Source organism: Salvelinus namaycush, unplaced genomic scaffold (genome assembly GCF_016432855.1).
Source record: "Salvelinus namaycush isolate Seneca unplaced genomic scaffold, SaNama_1.0 Scaffold745, whole genome shotgun sequence".
Lineage (NCBI taxonomy): Eukaryota > Metazoa > Chordata > Actinopteri > Salmoniformes > Salmonidae > Salvelinus > Salvelinus namaycush.
Window position 1 is genome coordinate 46,259 of NW_024061470.1, and position 16,242 is coordinate 62,500.

General features: G+C 46.1%; 1 protein-coding gene across 1 annotated transcript in view; it reads left to right on the top strand.

Annotated features, from left to right (window-relative positions):
* Window positions 1-16,242, top strand: part of LOC120042698 (SH3 and multiple ankyrin repeat domains protein 1-like) — a 54,294-nt gene that overhangs the window by 13,140 nt on the left and 24,912 nt on the right. The window contains exons 7-16 of the mRNA XM_038987496.1: window positions 835-989; window positions 1,513-1,680; window positions 3,810-3,926; window positions 4,044-4,121; window positions 4,431-4,497; window positions 4,755-4,927; window positions 8,065-8,180; window positions 8,619-8,773; window positions 9,272-9,385; window positions 9,859-9,934. Coding sequence (XP_038843424.1) covers window positions 835-989; window positions 1,513-1,680; window positions 3,810-3,926; window positions 4,044-4,121; window positions 4,431-4,497; window positions 4,755-4,927; window positions 8,065-8,180; window positions 8,619-8,773; window positions 9,272-9,385; window positions 9,859-9,934 — 1,219 coding nt within the window. The remainder of the gene's footprint in view (window positions 1-834; window positions 990-1,512; window positions 1,681-3,809; window positions 3,927-4,043; window positions 4,122-4,430; window positions 4,498-4,754; window positions 4,928-8,064; window positions 8,181-8,618; window positions 8,774-9,271; window positions 9,386-9,858; window positions 9,935-16,242) is intronic.

Genomic DNA, 16,242 nt, shown 5'->3' on the forward strand with positions numbered 1-16,242 from the left:
ACGTCAGTGACTCATCCCACTCAAGTGGGATGAGGGACGGCATGGAAGAGCACCAGTAAGCCAACCGCTGTAATAGGGTTAGAGGCAGAGAATCCCAGTGGAGAGAGCGGAACCGGCCAGGCAGAGACAGCAAGGGCGGTTCATTGCTCCAGAGCCTTTCCGTTCACCTTCACACTCCTGGGCCAGACTACACTCAGTCCCTGATACCTTGACCCCCTAAGAAATCATTTTTAGTGACCCATAACATTTGTGGGGCATATGGCCACTGTATATTTAGCATCCTAGAGATCATTTCCAGACCCTTCAGCCATACAACCTGTCATCTAACTAGCAAACTGTTCATATCCAAGTTGAATTAGCTAACAGCCAAGATAGCTGTGGGAGCTTGTCCTCTGTAACCTCGACCTGAAAACCTCTCCAACTCTGAATCACACTTACCCAAGCTCTATCTATCTAACACTTTATTAAAGATGATTATAACAAGCAAAGTAGACAGTTAGTTTGAGTCTCATTTAAGAGCCAGATAATATAACGAGGTGGGAGACAGGCAGCTACTGTTTGCAGTTTTGGGTGTGCTGCAACAGTCCTCTCACACAACAGAGCCTGCTGTCGCTGGGAGTGTGAAGTGCACTGCCACCTGGCAACACCAGGGGGCAGCAGAGAGCTCTACATCTGCCACTATCAGATAAGAGATACCGTACTACTACAGTAGACTAGAGTGACATGATGCTGTGATGTTCATGTCATAACTCCATGGCCCCACTCCTGTCTGTCTGATTAAATATATGAACCCCTCCGTCCCTCCATTGCTCCATCTCTCTTTCTCCTCTGTAGAAACCCCCCTGACGTTGGCGGTGCAGTGTGAGCCGGGGGGAGGGGAGGCCATACGGGGGCTGGTGCTGGGAGGGGCTCATCTTGATTTCAGGTCCAAGGACGGACTCACACCTCTACACAAGGCTGTCCGCAGCCACTGCCACACAGCCTTGCTGGTAAACACACACACACCTCCTTGCACTCACATCTATGGATTAAAGGAGCATGTATGGACCCACTGTGCAAAGTGTCTTGTATTGAGATACAGTCATGATGTTCTTATAATGATATCACATATTTTATAGTGATATTCAACTAATCGTTTAATACACTCTTAGAAAAAAGGGTTCCAAAGGGTTTTTCGGCTGTCCCCATAGGAGAACCCTTTTTGGTTCCAGGTGGAACTCTTTTGGGTTCCATGTAGAACACTCTGTGGAAAGGGTGCTACAAGGAACTCAAAAGGGTTCTATCTGGAACCAAAAAGGGTTCTCCTATGGGGACAGCCGAAAAACCCTTTTGGAACCCTTTTTTCTAAGAGTGTATTAAACGATTCGTTGAATATCACTATAAAATATGTAACTAAAAAGGGTTATTTAGAGGGTTCTCCTACGGGGACAGCCGAAGAAACCTTTTAGGTTCTAGATAGCACCTTTTCTCTTAGAGTGTATGTATGTGTGTCTACCTGGTGTGTCCCTATAGACCTTGCTGTCTCTGGGTGCGTCTCCGGACTATAAGGACCGGCGGGGGCTGACTCCGCTCTACCACACTGTGCTGACAGGGGGAGACACCTCCTGCTGTGAGACCCTGCTCCACCACCGCGCCAAGCTGGCCGTCAGGGACGAGAACGGCTGGGATGAGACACACCAGGTAGGTTGAGGTGTAGGTGTGTGTTTGTGTGTGTGTGTGTGTGTGTTTTTTTCTGTGGGGTTTAGTCTGTGTTCAAGTGTCTATGTCCATTAGCGTTTCACTGTGCTTGTGTGTATATAGGTTTGTGTGTGTGTGTGTATTTGTGTTAATGTCAGTGAGTAAATGTCATCTCTATATTTATGATATCCATTCATGTCATGGTACGCCTCCCTTACCCTGATGTGTCTCTCCTGCTACTCACCCCCCTGTACCCCTCTAACCCATGATGAGGCCCGTCTCTCACCCCCTGTACCCTCTAACCCATGATGAGGCCCGTCTCTCATCTCCCTGTACCCTCTAACCCATGATGAGGCCCGTCTCTCATCTCCCTGTACCCTCTAACCCATGATGAGGCCCGTCTCTCATCTCCCTGTACCCTCTAACCCATGATGAGGCCCGTCTCTCATCTCCCTGTACCCCTCTAACCCATGATGAGGCCCGTCTCTCACCCCCTGTACCCTCTAACCCATGATGAGGCCCGTCTCTCATCTCCCTGTACCCTCTAACCCATGATGAGGCCCGTCTCTCATCTCCCTGTACCCTCTAACCCATGATGAGGCCCGTCTCTCATCTCCCTGTACCCTCTAACCCATGATGAGGCCCGTCTCTCATCTCCCTGTACCCTCTAACCCATGATGAGGCCCGTCTCTCACCTCCCTGTACCCTCTAACCCATGATGAGGCCCGTCTCTCATCTCCCTGTACCCTCTAACCCATGATGAGGCCCTTCTCTCACCCCCCTGTACCCTCTAACCCATGATGAGGCCCGTCTCTCATCTCCCTGTACCCCCTAACCCATGATGAGGCCGTCTCTCATCTCCCTGTACCCTCTAACCCATGATGAGGCCCGTCTCTCATCTCCCTGTACCCTCTAACCCATGATGAGGCCCGTCTCTCACCTCCCTGTACCCTCTAACCCATGATGAGGCCCGTCTCTCATCTCCCTGTACCCTCTAACCCATGATGAGGCCAGTCTCTCATCTCCCTGTACCCTCTAACCCATGATGAGGCCCGTCTCTCATCTCCCTGTACCCTCTAACCCATGATGAGGCCAGTCTCTCACCTCCCTGTACCCTCTAACCCATGATGAGGCCCGTCTCTCATCTCCTTGTACCCTCTAACCCATGATGAGGCCAGTCTCTCATCTCCCTGTACCCTCTAACCCATGATGAGGCCCGTCTCTCATCCCCCTGTACCCTCTAACCCATGATGAGGCCCGTCTCTCATCTCCCTGTACCCTCTAACCCATGATGAGGCCCGTCTCTCATCTCCCTGTACCCTCTAACCCATGATGAGGCCGTCTCTCATCTCCCTGTACCCTCTAACCCATGATGAGGCCCGTCTCTCACCTCCCTGTACCCTCTAACCCATGATGAGGCCGTCTCTCATCTCCCTGTACCCTCTAACCCATGATGAGGCCCGTCTCTCATCTCCCTGTACCCTCTAACCCATGATGAGGCCCGTCTCTCATCTCCCTGTCACTCCATAGCTCAGGTATGAAGAGGACAGCAGATAGAACCCTGGAGACACACAGGTACTGTACTAACTTCCCCTCCATTTCAACATTCTTTCCATCCTTTCATCATTATGTCTGTGTGTATTTGTGCTGTTGTCGTTGAGCGTTGTGTATCTATGTGCGTATCTATGTGTGTATCTATGTGCGTATCTATGTGCGTATCTATGTGTGAGTGGCTCGGTAAGTGTGTATTCTCGCTGTTTTCTGATGTGTGTGTTGTTCCTGTTTCGCGCTCTCTTTTTGACAATCTATAACCCCCCCTCTCTTTCTCCGCTCTTTATTTCCTTGATCTCTATCTTTCACCATCTCCCTCTTCATTCATTTCTCTTTTCTTTACCTCTGATCGCCTGTCATCCCCCTCTCCCCACCTCTCTCTCTCTCTCTCTCTCTCTCTCTCTCTCTCTCTCTCTCTCTCTCTCTATCTCTATCTCTCTTTCCCCACCTCTCTCTCTCTTTCTATCGCTCTCTCTCACTCTCTTTACCCCCCATCTCTCAATCTCTCCCCACCTTTCTCGCTCTCTGTCCCCCTACCTCTCTCTCTCCCTCCCTCTGTGCTCACTCTGCTCTGATCCCAGGCCTGTCAGAATGGCAACGCCCAGCATCTGGAGCACCTTCTTTTTTACGGGGCAGACTCCACTTCCCAGAATGCCTCAGGAAACACTGCCTTGCACGTTTGTGCTTTATACAACAAGGTAGTGCTCTCTAGTAGTGTCATAAACAAACATCAAATAAAGATGACTTTGTAGTTTTGTAATCCAGTATTACAGTTATTTGCTGCTAATTGATTGACATGTATTTTGTCCATACAGGACAGCTGTGCACGAATTCTACTTTACAGGGGAGCCAATAAAGACACAAAGAATAACAGTGGACAGAACCCATTTCAGGTGATTATACAATACATGGCTGGGCTAATGGAATGATGTATTTGTATGTACATTGCTTAGATGGGGTTGTGTGTGATGAAGTTACTAAAGCAGAAAATGCTATTGGATGAGATGTACCAGTGTTAGTGATATTATTCTGTGACGTGTACGAGGGTCCAAGGTGGGAGAATTCTGCCTGACCCCTTGAGCTGGGTTCTCGTACTCTGTGCTCCTTACAAAAGGCCAGCCGAGACAAGGAATATGTGCATACTGTGTGTGTGGAGGGTGCTGTGAGAACTGTTCCTTACACTGCTAGCGTGTGTGTTTCAGGTGGCTGTCATGTCCGGACATTTTGAGCTAGGAGAGATTATCAAAAACCACCGGGACACATATGTAGGTACGTTCTGACCTGTGGCTGTGTCTAGTTTATGCTCTATGAACGTATGTGACAGTATGTGAGAGTGGTTCGGCATTCACGTTTCTTTAAAAACAATGTTGTGCGTACACACATAATATTTATTACATTATTTTGTATGTGTGCCAATTATACTGGGATATTTCCTGTCCCTGCTATCTGAATGAGTGCTGCAAGTGAACTAAACATGACTAGTTAATACCTCTCTGTCTTTCTCTCTCCTTCTCACACTCTCTCAGTACCTTTTCTTGAGTCTCCCAAATACGCCCCTCAGAGGCGAGAGAGTGCGCCGCGCACCCTGGCGCTGCCCCACCCTCACCCCTTCCTGCGTGCCAACAGTGATAACAGTATGAACCTGCCTGACTGGATGGCACTGCCCAATACACCAGGCTCCAACATTGTGTCTGTACAGGTAGAGGAAGGAACCTAGCACCTGGACACCTAGTCGGGGAGAACTACTGTACTGTTTCACATCATGTATCATGTAATGTAGCTATGTAGTACATCACTAATATACTGTAGTACATCACCAATATACTATAGTAAATCACCAATATACTGCAGTACATCACCAATATACTGTAGTAAATCACCAATATACTGTAGTACATCACCAATATACTGTAGTACAACACCAATATACTGTAGTACAACACCAATATACTGTAGTACATCAGCAATATACTGTAGTACATCACCAATATACTATAGTAAATCACCAATATACTGCAGTACATCACCAATATACTGTAGTAAATCACCAATATACTGTAGTACATCACCAATATACTGTAGTACAACACCAATATACTGTAGTACAACACCAATATACTGTAGTACATCAGCAATATACTGTAGTAAGTCAGCAATATACTGTAGTACATCACCAATATACTGTAGTACAACACCAATATAATGTAGTACATCAGCAATATACTGTAGTACATCACCAATATACTGTAGTACATCACCAATATACTGTAGTACATCACCAATATACTGTAGTACATCACCAATATACTGTAGTACATCACCAATATACTGTAGTACATCACCAATATACTGTAGTACAACACCAATATACTGTAGTACATCAGCAATATACTGTAGTACATCAGCAATATACTGTAGTACATCACCAATATACTGTAGTACATCAGCAATATACTGTAGTGTATTTTTACATTTACATTTTAGTCATTTAGCAGATGCTCTTATCCAGAGCGACTTAAAGTTAGTACATTCATCTTAAGATAGCTAGGTGGGACAACCACATGCTGTATCACAGACATAGAGTGTACATTTTTCCTCAGTAAAGTAGCTATCAGTAGTCAGAGCTAGAATAGGGGGAGGGGTTCCATGAGACCTGAGGTGGCAGAACGGAGTACTCGGGTTGGGATGTAGGGTTTGAGCATAGCCTGAAGGTAGGGAGGGGCACTTCCCCTTGCTGCTCCGTAGGTAAGCACCATGGTCTTGTAATGGATGGGAGCTTTGACTGGAAGCCAGTGGAGTGTACGGAGGAGCGGGGTGACATGGGAGAACTTGGGAAGGTTGGAATCTAGGCAGGCTGCAGCATTCTGGATAAATTGCAGTGGTTTGATGGCACAAGCGGGGAGCCCAGCCAACTGAGAGTTGCAGTAGTCCAGACGGGAGAGTGCCTGGATTAGAACCTGCTCCGCTTCCTGTGGGAGGTCGGGTCGTAATGTTGTAGAGCATGAACCTGCAGGAGCGAGTCACTGCTTTAATGTTTGCAGAGAACGACAGGGTGTTGTCCAGAGTCACGTCAAGGTTCTTTGCACTCTGGGAGGGGGACACTGTGGAGTTGTCAACCGTGATGGAGAGCGGACAGGCCTTCCCCGGGAGGAAGAGCAGCTCTGTCTTGTCGAGGTTAAGCTTGAGGTGGTGAGCCGACATCCAAGTTCAGATATCTGCCAGGCACGCAGAGATGCGTGTCGCCACCTGAGTTTCAGAAGGGGGGAAGGAGGAAAGTAGTTGAGTGTCATCTGCATAGCAATGATAGGGGAGACCATGTGATGATATGATGGAGCTGAGTGACTTGGTGTATAGAGAGAAGAGGAGAGGGCCTAGAACTGTGCCCTGGGGGACACCAATAGTGGGAGTACGTGGTGCAGACATAGCTCCTCTCCATGTCACCTGGTAGGAGCGACCTGTGTAGGGTTTGAGCATCTAAGAGTGTGCTGAACCTGAGACTCCCAGTCCTGAGAGGAGGATATGATGTCGAAGGCAGCGGATAGATCTAGGAGGATGAGAACAGAGGAGAGAGAGTCAGCGTTGGCAGTGCGGAGAGCCTCCGTGACACACAGAAGAGCAGTCTCAGTTGAGTGACCCGTCTTGAAGCCTGACTGGTTAGGGTCCAGAAGATCGTCCTGAAGGAGATAACGAGAGGGTTGATCAGAAACAGCATGCTCAAGTGTTTTGGAAAGAAAGGAAAGAAGGGATGCTTTTGACGTCAGATGAGTCGAGAGTTGGTTTCTTGAGGAGGGGAGCGACTTGGGCCATTTTGAAGTCAGAGGGAACGCAGCAACATACTGTAGTACATCACCAATATACTGTAGTACATCACCAATATACTGTAGTACATCACCAATACACTGTAGTACATCACCAATATATTGTAGTACATCACCAATATTCTGTAGTACATCACCAATATACTGTAGTACAACACCAATATACTGTAGTACATCACCAATATACTGTAGTACATCACCAATACACTGTAGTACATCACCAATATATTGTAGTACATCACCAATATACTGTAGTACATCACCAATACACTGTAGTACATCACCAATATATTGTAGTACATCACCAATATTCTGTAGTACATCACCAATATACTGTAGTACATCACCAATATACTGTAGTACAACACCAATATACTGTAGTACAACACCAATATACTGTAGTACAACACCAATATACTGTAGCACATCACCAATATACTGTAGTACATCAGCAATATACTGTAGTACATCACCAATATACTGTAGTACAACACCAATATACTGTAGCACATCACCAATATACTGTAGTACATCAGCAATATACTGTAGTACAGACCACTGAACCGGTGTTGCCCCTTCATCTCTCTGTCTCTCTCTGTCTCTTTCTGTCTCTCTCTCTGTGTCTCTCTGTGTCTCTTTCTGTCTCTCTCTCTCTCTGTCTCTCTCTCTGTCTCTTTCTGTCTCTCTCTCTCTCTGTCTCTTTCTGTCTCTCTCTGTCTCTCTCTCTCTGTCTCTCTCTCTCTGTCTCTCTCTCTGTCTCTCTCTCTCTCTGTCTCTTTCTGTCTCTCTCTCTCTCTGTCTCTCTCTCTGTCTCTTTCTGTCTCTCTCTCTCTCTGTCTCTCTGTGTCTCTCTCTCTCTCTGTCTCTTTCTCTCTCTGTCTCTTTCTGTCTCTCTCTCTGTCTCTTTCTGTCTCTCTCTCTCTCTCTCTGTCTCTTTCTTTCTCTGTCTCTTTCTGTCTCTCTCTCTGTCTCTCTGTGTCTCTCTCTCTCTCTCTGTCTCTCTCTTTCGCTCTCTCAGGGCTATAAGCATTCAGGTACCATGCGTAGCTCCAGTAGTCCCCGTGGGGCGCGGACTCGCTCCCCGTCCCGAGGGAGAGCAGGGGATAAGGAGGACAGGAGTCGGCAGAGTCGGAGGCAGGGAGGAGGCAGAGGGGGAGGAGAAGGAGGGGGAGCAGGAGGAGGAGCAGGAGGGTAAGATTGACTATGGTTCTCATTATAGCGTGCTCTCTCTCTATCTACAGCAGTGTCAGTTGTCCCTCTCTGCTGTGACTCTAACATGGCACCCAATCCAAACTTGAAATCTGTATTAATAATTTGCACACAAATCTCCCGTCAATAGATGGTTTTCACAAAAGTCCAAATTAGCCATGCAGACATCAAGTTAGGATTGGGTCTACTGTGCATGAGGGTTGTGTATAGTATAAGCATTGTCCGAGCCAGAACGGCCCATAGGGCAGGAGCCTGTCTCCTGTTTCTGTAGCGTGAAGGCCAGATACTAACCACAAGGCCACTGAGTTGGTTGTGTACTGTAATGTATGTGCTGTATGCTGAACGCTGCCCCCCTCTGGCCAGGGCGGGGTCTGTCAGCAGCAATACGGTTATGGCTGCAGGGGGCCAGCGGAGGCGTCTCTACAGCGCCGTCCCAGGACGTGTGTTTGTGGCCACGCGCTCCCACTCCGCCCAGGGAGACAGAGAGATTAGCATCAGCAAGGGAGACAAAGTCAAAGGTGTGTGTGTTTAGTGTTTCTGTGTCAGAGAATGGCTGTGTGACTGTCTGGCTGGGTGTTTTTTCATGTGAATTCAAAGTGTTTGCTAGCCTGGGTGCTAGTCTGATACATTTGCCCAGGAGATTAAATGTTCATGCTGGTACCCAGGCTAGGTCTCTGTCTGCTGATGTGAGTGGTGTATGTATGAGTCTGTCTTGTGGATGTAGTCTACCTGTCTTAATGAGAGTGTAAGGTCCTTGTATGTCCTTGTCTTCAATGTCTGCAGGTATGAATATGTGTGTGTCTGTGAGTGAGTCTAAGGTATTTCCAGGTATGTATGTCTTGGTGAGTACGTAGAGAGGTTTGCATGCCTGTTTGTGTGTTTACATTCCTCTGTGTGTGTTTACATGTTGTGGCTATTTCCTTGTCGTTGTTTGTGCCTGTATGTTGTTTTGTGTATACTGACTGTGTGAGGTGATGGCTCTGACGCGCGACGCTCTTTCCTGTCCCCTCGTGCAGTGCTGAGTGTGGGCGAGGGAGGCTTCTGGGAGGGCACGGTTAAGGGACGGACCGGCTGGTTCCCCTCAGACTGTGTAGAGGAAGTGGCAGTCCGTAGCCAGGACAACCGCTCAGGTGAGGCCCCGACCACACACCTGCAGACACACACAGCATGCCTCTCTCTCTACCCTCTCATTGGTCAGAAAAACACACACACACACACACTTACACACACGGCAGCGCTGGCTGCTACACACAGACACACAGGCATAAAAACAACACATTTAGCAGGAGGTCTACAGTTAGGTAGTAACACTGGGAAAATACCACTCTAGACTCTCAGAATGATTAGAGCAGCAGAAACACGGTGTGGCTTGACAGGGAAGGAAGGTTCTACACTAGTCGTAGTAGTGGTGTCTGCCCACCACTAAGGCCTAAGGCTGCAGTGGTAAACACAGCTGGTTTTACTGTATGTAGAGACTCAATAGAGAGACGTTTACTGTCGAGGTTCAGGCTGTAGTCTAACAGCAGCGCGTGACTGTAGTGACAGTGTTGGTCAGTGTGGCAGGCAGGCATCATGCTGATAACACTGTGGTCGTGTGTTTTAGAGAGCCGCAGTGAGAAAGCCAAGAGACTGTTTCGTCATTACACCGTGGGCTCCTACGACAGCTTCGACGCTCCCAGGTAAGGATGGGGAGACTTTCTCTACAGTGTCATACTCAGAGGTCTACCTGGAAGTCAGTGAGTTGAGTGATCTTGCCCTGGATATGCTTGGGGTATGTTGGAGTGAGTTGTGTCGCTGTAAGATGGGCTTTGTTAGAGTGATCTACAGTACTGTGTCAACTTGTGTTTGGGACTATGGGTAATATACTGTATATTAACCTCACCTGTGTTGTATGTGTGGAAGTGATCCACTAGAGACTATGATTGGGTGATCTACTGTGCGATGGATTGTGACTGGGTGATCTACTGTGCGATGGATTGTGATTGGGTGATCTACTGTGCGATGGATTGTGATTGGGTGATCTACTGTGCGATGGATTGTGATTGGGTGATCTACTGTGCGATGGATTGTGATTGGGTGATCTACTGTGCGATGGATTGTGATTGGGTGATCTACTGATATCTGAAGTTACATACAGTACTGGTCAGATATCTGAAGTTACAGACAGTACTGGTCAGATATCTGAAGTTACATACAGTACTGGTCTGATATTTGAAGTTACATACAGTACTGGTCAGATATCTGAAGTTACATACAGTACTGGTCTGATATCTGAAGTTACATACAGTACTGGTCTGATATCTGAAGTTACATACAGTACTGGTCTGATATCTGAAGTTACATACTCACTGCTGACTCACTGCTAACTCACTGCTGACTCACTGCTAACTCACTGCTGACTCACTGCTAACTCACTGCTAACTCGCTGCTAACTCGCTGCTGACTCACTTCTGACTCACTGCTGACTCACTGCTAACTCACTGCTGACTCACTGCTAACTCACTGCTAACTCACTGCTGACTCACTGCTAACTCACTGCTAACTCACTGCTGACTCACTGCTAACTCACTGCTGACTCACTGCTAACTCACTGCTGACTCACTGCTGACTCACTGCTAACTCACTGCTGACTCACTGCTAACTCACTGCTAACTCACTGCTGACTCACTGCTGACTCACTGCTGACTCACTGCTAACTCACTGCTAACTCACTGCTAACTCACTGCTGACTCACTGCTGACTCACTGCTGACTCACTGCTGACTCACTGCTAACTCACTGCTAAGTCTGTTTTTATCAGAGCACTAGTGTGGATCCATCTCACCCTGCTTTTTTCCACTCCTCTATATTTGTCTTTGTCACCCCTTCCACCTCTCTCTCTCTATCGCTCCCTTTATTTTTATTCATCACCGTTTTACTCACCCCCCTGTACTTTTTAATTTTCTCTCCATCACCCTCCCTCCCCTGTGGTGTTTCCATCTGGAGAACAGACAGTGAAGGGCACTCTGGAGAGAGAGAGGGATGAACAGAGCAAGAAAGGAGGTGAAGAGAAGGAGAGATTCTACAGTATGTAGAATTAGACGAAGAAGAGAAAAGGGAGAGAGAACGCAGGAGAGGAAATAGACATGAATGAACAACCCCCCTTTCTCTCCCACTTTCACCTCATCACCTTTCAATCCGCTTTTAGATGGAAGATGTTTTTATATTGACAGTAAGAGATCTTGTACACCTCCTGATCTGTCTAATGAAGCAGGCTTTTACTGCTCTGACTAGCTGTGACAGTTTAACAAGGCTCGGTCGAGACGGCAGTCAGCTAAATGAATGGCTTAAATTGATATTGTGGCACAGCGATTACATTAACAAGGATTAGAGGAAGAGGAGAGATGATCAAGGAAAGATGTTCTCCCTCTATACATTTTCCCCCCTAGTGTCCATCTTTATCAATCCATTCCTCCTTTCTCCCTATTTGTCCTTATCCTCCCTTCTTTACTCCTTTACTTGTCTCCTCCTTCCTTTCTTCCTTTCTTCCCTCCTTATTCTCTTCTTCCATCCAAATAAGCCTCCCTCCTCCGTGCCCCCTCTCTCCCTGTGTCTCAGAGCCCATGGCAGTGAACTGCCCTAGTAACACACATGACAACTGTTCTGGGGCAGCCGTCTGTGAAATGGGGACAAGGAAGCACACACACATTCTAGAGAAGAGTGAATTATTGCCCTCCATCACAAGAGGTGCTTTCCAATCACATTCTGGTGCACATTGTACATGTTTTACCTTATAGGTGAACACTCATGCACACATACACTCATACACACATGACCACACACACATTACCACACACACATGACCACACACACATGAGTCACATACACTAACGACCAAACACCTGCCAACATTCACTCTCTTGCCCCCTCCCCCTTGTACTTTTTCTCCCTCTCTCTCTCTCTTTCTCTCTCTCTTTCTCTCTCTCTATCTCACTCTCTCCCTCTCTCTCTCTCACTCTCTCCCTCTCTCTTTCTCTCACTCTCTCACGCTCTCCCTCTCTCTCACTCTCTCCCTCTCTCTCTCTCTCTCTCTCTCTCACTCCTGCTCTCTATCTCTCTCTCCCTCTCTCTCTCCCTCCCTCACACACACACACGCGCGGCCATACACTAAATTCACAGCAGTATAGCGTAACATGCAGAGAGAGAAACAAAAAGAGAGGGAGGGAAGGAGAGAGAGGAGAAGAACAGCAATAGGCAGTGAAGGCAGAAAGGCACCAGAGAGAGGTAGGGGGAGAGAGAGGGGGAGATTGAGCGAGAGACAGGGAGGCAGAGAGGGAGGGAGGGAGGGAAAGGCGACAGAAGACAACATCGACATACATCGAACGAAGCACTGACAGAGATGATGTGAGTGCCTTTTTAAAGAGAATCTCTCTCGCTCTAATTCTCTCTCTTCCTTCTGCTGCTCATCCCCAGCTGAATCTCTCTTCTTCTTCCTGTCTGTCTTGATGCGTCTCCTTCCTCCCGTTTCCCTGCCTCGCTCTCCTCTTTTCATTGATGCGCTCTGCTTTGTTTACAGACAATGTGAGAGAGGAAAGAGGAGGAGAGGGGAGGGGACTGTGTACATGTGTGTGTTGATTAAAGGCCATGGGGGAAGGGGATATGTTAAGAGTGATTTAAGGGCATGTAGGGTCACTGAAGTAGAGAGGACAGAAGAGGGGTAGGACAAAACGAGTGCAGAGATGACAGAAATGGGGAAATGGTAGAGACGTGAGATGGGAGGAAGACATAGGTTGACAGGTGGTGAAAAGAGGTAGGAGATGAGAATATAGAATTCACGTGTTGTCTATATTTGGTTTATTAAAGGTGCAATATGCAGAAATCTCTCTGCCATTTCCTGGTTGCTAAAATTCTAATAGTTCTCCTGATTTCAGTTCATGTGACAAAATAAGCAATGCATAGTGTAGAGAATCATTGTACCATCTAAACCGCTGTTAAATATATTTTCAATAACCCAAAATGTTGTATTTTCAGCTGTTCGAAGCTGGTGTACAAAACTGAAAGTAAAAGACGCAAAAAACGAAACTTAAGAACGGGAAGCATGCAAATAGCTCACATAGAACACATCTACTGCTTCTTAGACTTGCTTTCAAAGAAGTCACATTTCTATGTGAATTTGATAAAAGATGAATCATCTATCATAATGATCATAAATAGCCTGTATACATATATGAGTTGTGAAAACATTGTGATTGTGATGACAGGATGCAAGCCTCAGCAGTTCAGAGCAACAGTCAGTGCGTTATACAGTATCTTCCTATCTGGAGTGAGTTACGGCAAGGGAGAGGAGTCAAACAGAACATGGCCGTAACACATCCAAAATGCATCCGTTCTTGTGAATGGAGAATCATCACTGAGGAGGAAAACAGTGATAGACAGAATCAGTGAATACCACTGAGACAGATATATACAGAAATAGAAGAAAGGAGAAAGAGAAAAAGAAATGTGTTTGAGTGTATGTGTGTGAATGTTTGAGTGTGTGTATGTGTGTGTTTGAGTGTGTGTGTGTGTGTATGTGTGTGAATGTTTGAGTGTGTGTATGTGTGTGAATGTTTGAGTGTGTGTATGTGAATGTTTGAGTGTGTGTATGTGTGTGGATGTTTGAGTGTGTGTATGTGTGTGAATGTTTGAGTGTGTGTATGTGTGTGAATGTTTGAGTGTGTGTATGTGTGTGAATGTTTGAGTGTGTGTGTATGTGTGTGAATGTTTGAGTGTGTGTATGTGAATGTTTGAGTGTGTGTATGTGTGTGAATGTTTGAGTGTGTGTATGTGTGTGAATGTTTGAGTGTGTGTATGTGTGTGAATATTTGAGTGTGTGTGTGTGTATGTGAATGTTTGAGTGTGCGTATGTGTGTGAATGTTTGTGTGTGTGTGTGTATGTGAATGTTTGAGTGTGTGTATGTGTGTGGATGTTTGAGTGTGTGTATGTGTGTGAATGTTTGAGTGTGTGTATGTGTGTGAATGTTTGAGTGTGTGTATGTGTGTGAATGTTTGAGTGTGTGTGTGTGTGTGTGTGTGAAAGTTTGAGTGTGTGTATGTGTGTGAATGTTTGAGTGTGTGTATGTGTGTGAATGTTTGAGTGTGTGTATGTGTGTGAATGTTTGAGTGTGTGTATGTGAATGTTTGAGTGTGTGTATGTGTGTGAATGTTTGAGTGTGTGTATGTGTGTGAATGTTTGAGTGTGTGTATGTGAATGTTTGAGTGTGTGTATGTGTGTGAATGTTTGAGTGTATGTGTGTGAATGTTTGAGTGTATGTGTGTGAATGTTTGAGTGTGTGTGTATGTGTGTGAATATTTGAGTGTGTGTGTGTGTATGTGAATGTTTGAGTGTGCGTATGTGTGTGAATGTTTGTGTGTGTGTATGTGAATGTTTGAGTGTGTGTATGTGTGTGAATGTTTGAGTGTGTGTATGTGTGTGAATGTTTGAGTGTGTGTGTGTGTGTGTGTGTGTGTGTGTGTGTGTGTGTGTGTGTGTGTGTGTGTGTGTGTGTGTGTGTGTGTGTGTGTGTGTGTGTGTGTGTGAATGTTTGAGTGTGTGTATGTGAATGTTTGAGTGTGTGTATGTGAATGTTTGAGTGTGTGTGTGTATGTGTGTGAATGTTTGAGTGTGTGTATGTGTGTGAATGTTTGAGTGTGTATATGTGTGTGAATATTTGAGTGTGTATATGTATGTGAATGTTTGAGTGTGTGTATGTGTGTGAATGTTTGAGTGTGTGTATGTGAATGTTTGAGTGTGTGTATGTGTGTGAATGTTTGAGTGTGTGTATGTGTGTGAATGTTTGAGTGTGTGAATGTTTGAGTGTGTGTATGTGAATGTTTGAGTGTGTGTATGTGTGTGAATGTTTGAGTGTGTGTGTGTGTGTGTGTGTGTGTGTGTGTGTGTGTGTGTGTGTGTGTGTGTGTGTGTGTGTGTGTGAGTGAATGTTTGAGTGTGTGTGTGTGTGTGTGTGTGTGTGTGTGTGTGTGTGTGTGTGTGTGTGTGTGTGTGTGTGTGTGTGTGTGTGTTTGAGTGTGTGTATGTGAATGTTTGAGTGTGTGTATGTGTGTGAATGTTTGAGTGTGTGTATGTGAATGTTTGAGTGTGTGTGTGTGTGTGTGTGTGTGTGTGTGTGTGTGTGTGTGTGTATGTGTGTGAATGTTTGAGTGTGTGTATGTGTGTGTTTGAGTGTGTGTATGTGTGTGAATGTTTGAGTGTGTGTATGTGAATGTTTGAGTGTGTGTATGTGTGTGAATGTTTGAGTGTGTGTATGTGTGTGAATGTTTGAGTGTGTGAATGTTTGAGTGTGTGTGTGTGTGTGTGTGTGTGTGTGTGTGTGTGTGTGTGTGTGTGTGTGTGTGTGTGTGTGTGTGTGTGTGTGTGTGTGTGTGTGTGTGTGTGTGTGTGTGTGAATGTTTGAGTGTGTGTATGTGAATGTTTGAGTGTGTGTATGTGTGTGAATGTTTGAGTGTGTGTATGTGAATGTTTGAGTGTGTGTGTGTGTGTGTGTGTGTGTGTGTGTGTGTGTGTGTGTGTGTGTGTGTGTGAATGTTTGAGTGTGTGTATGTGAATGTTTGAGTGTGTGTATGTGTGTGAATGTTTGAGTGTGTGTGTGTGTGTGTGTGTGTGTGTGTGTGTGTGTGTGTGTGTGTGTGTGTGTGTGTGTGTGTGTGTGTGTGTGTGTGTGTGTGAATGTTTGAGTGTGTGTATGTGAATGTTTGAGTGTGTGTATGTGTGTGAATGTTTGAGTGTGTGTATGTGAATGTTTGAGTGTGTGTGTGTGTGTGTGTGTGTGTGTGTGTATGTGTGTGAATGTTTGAGTGTGTGTATGTGTGTGTTTGAGTGTGTGTGTATATGTGTGTGAATGTTTGAGTGTGTGTGTGTGTGTGTGTGTGTGTGTGTGTGTGTGTGTGTGTGTGTGTGTGTGTGTGTGTGTGTGTGTGTGTGTGTGTGTGTGTGTGAGAATGTTTGTGTG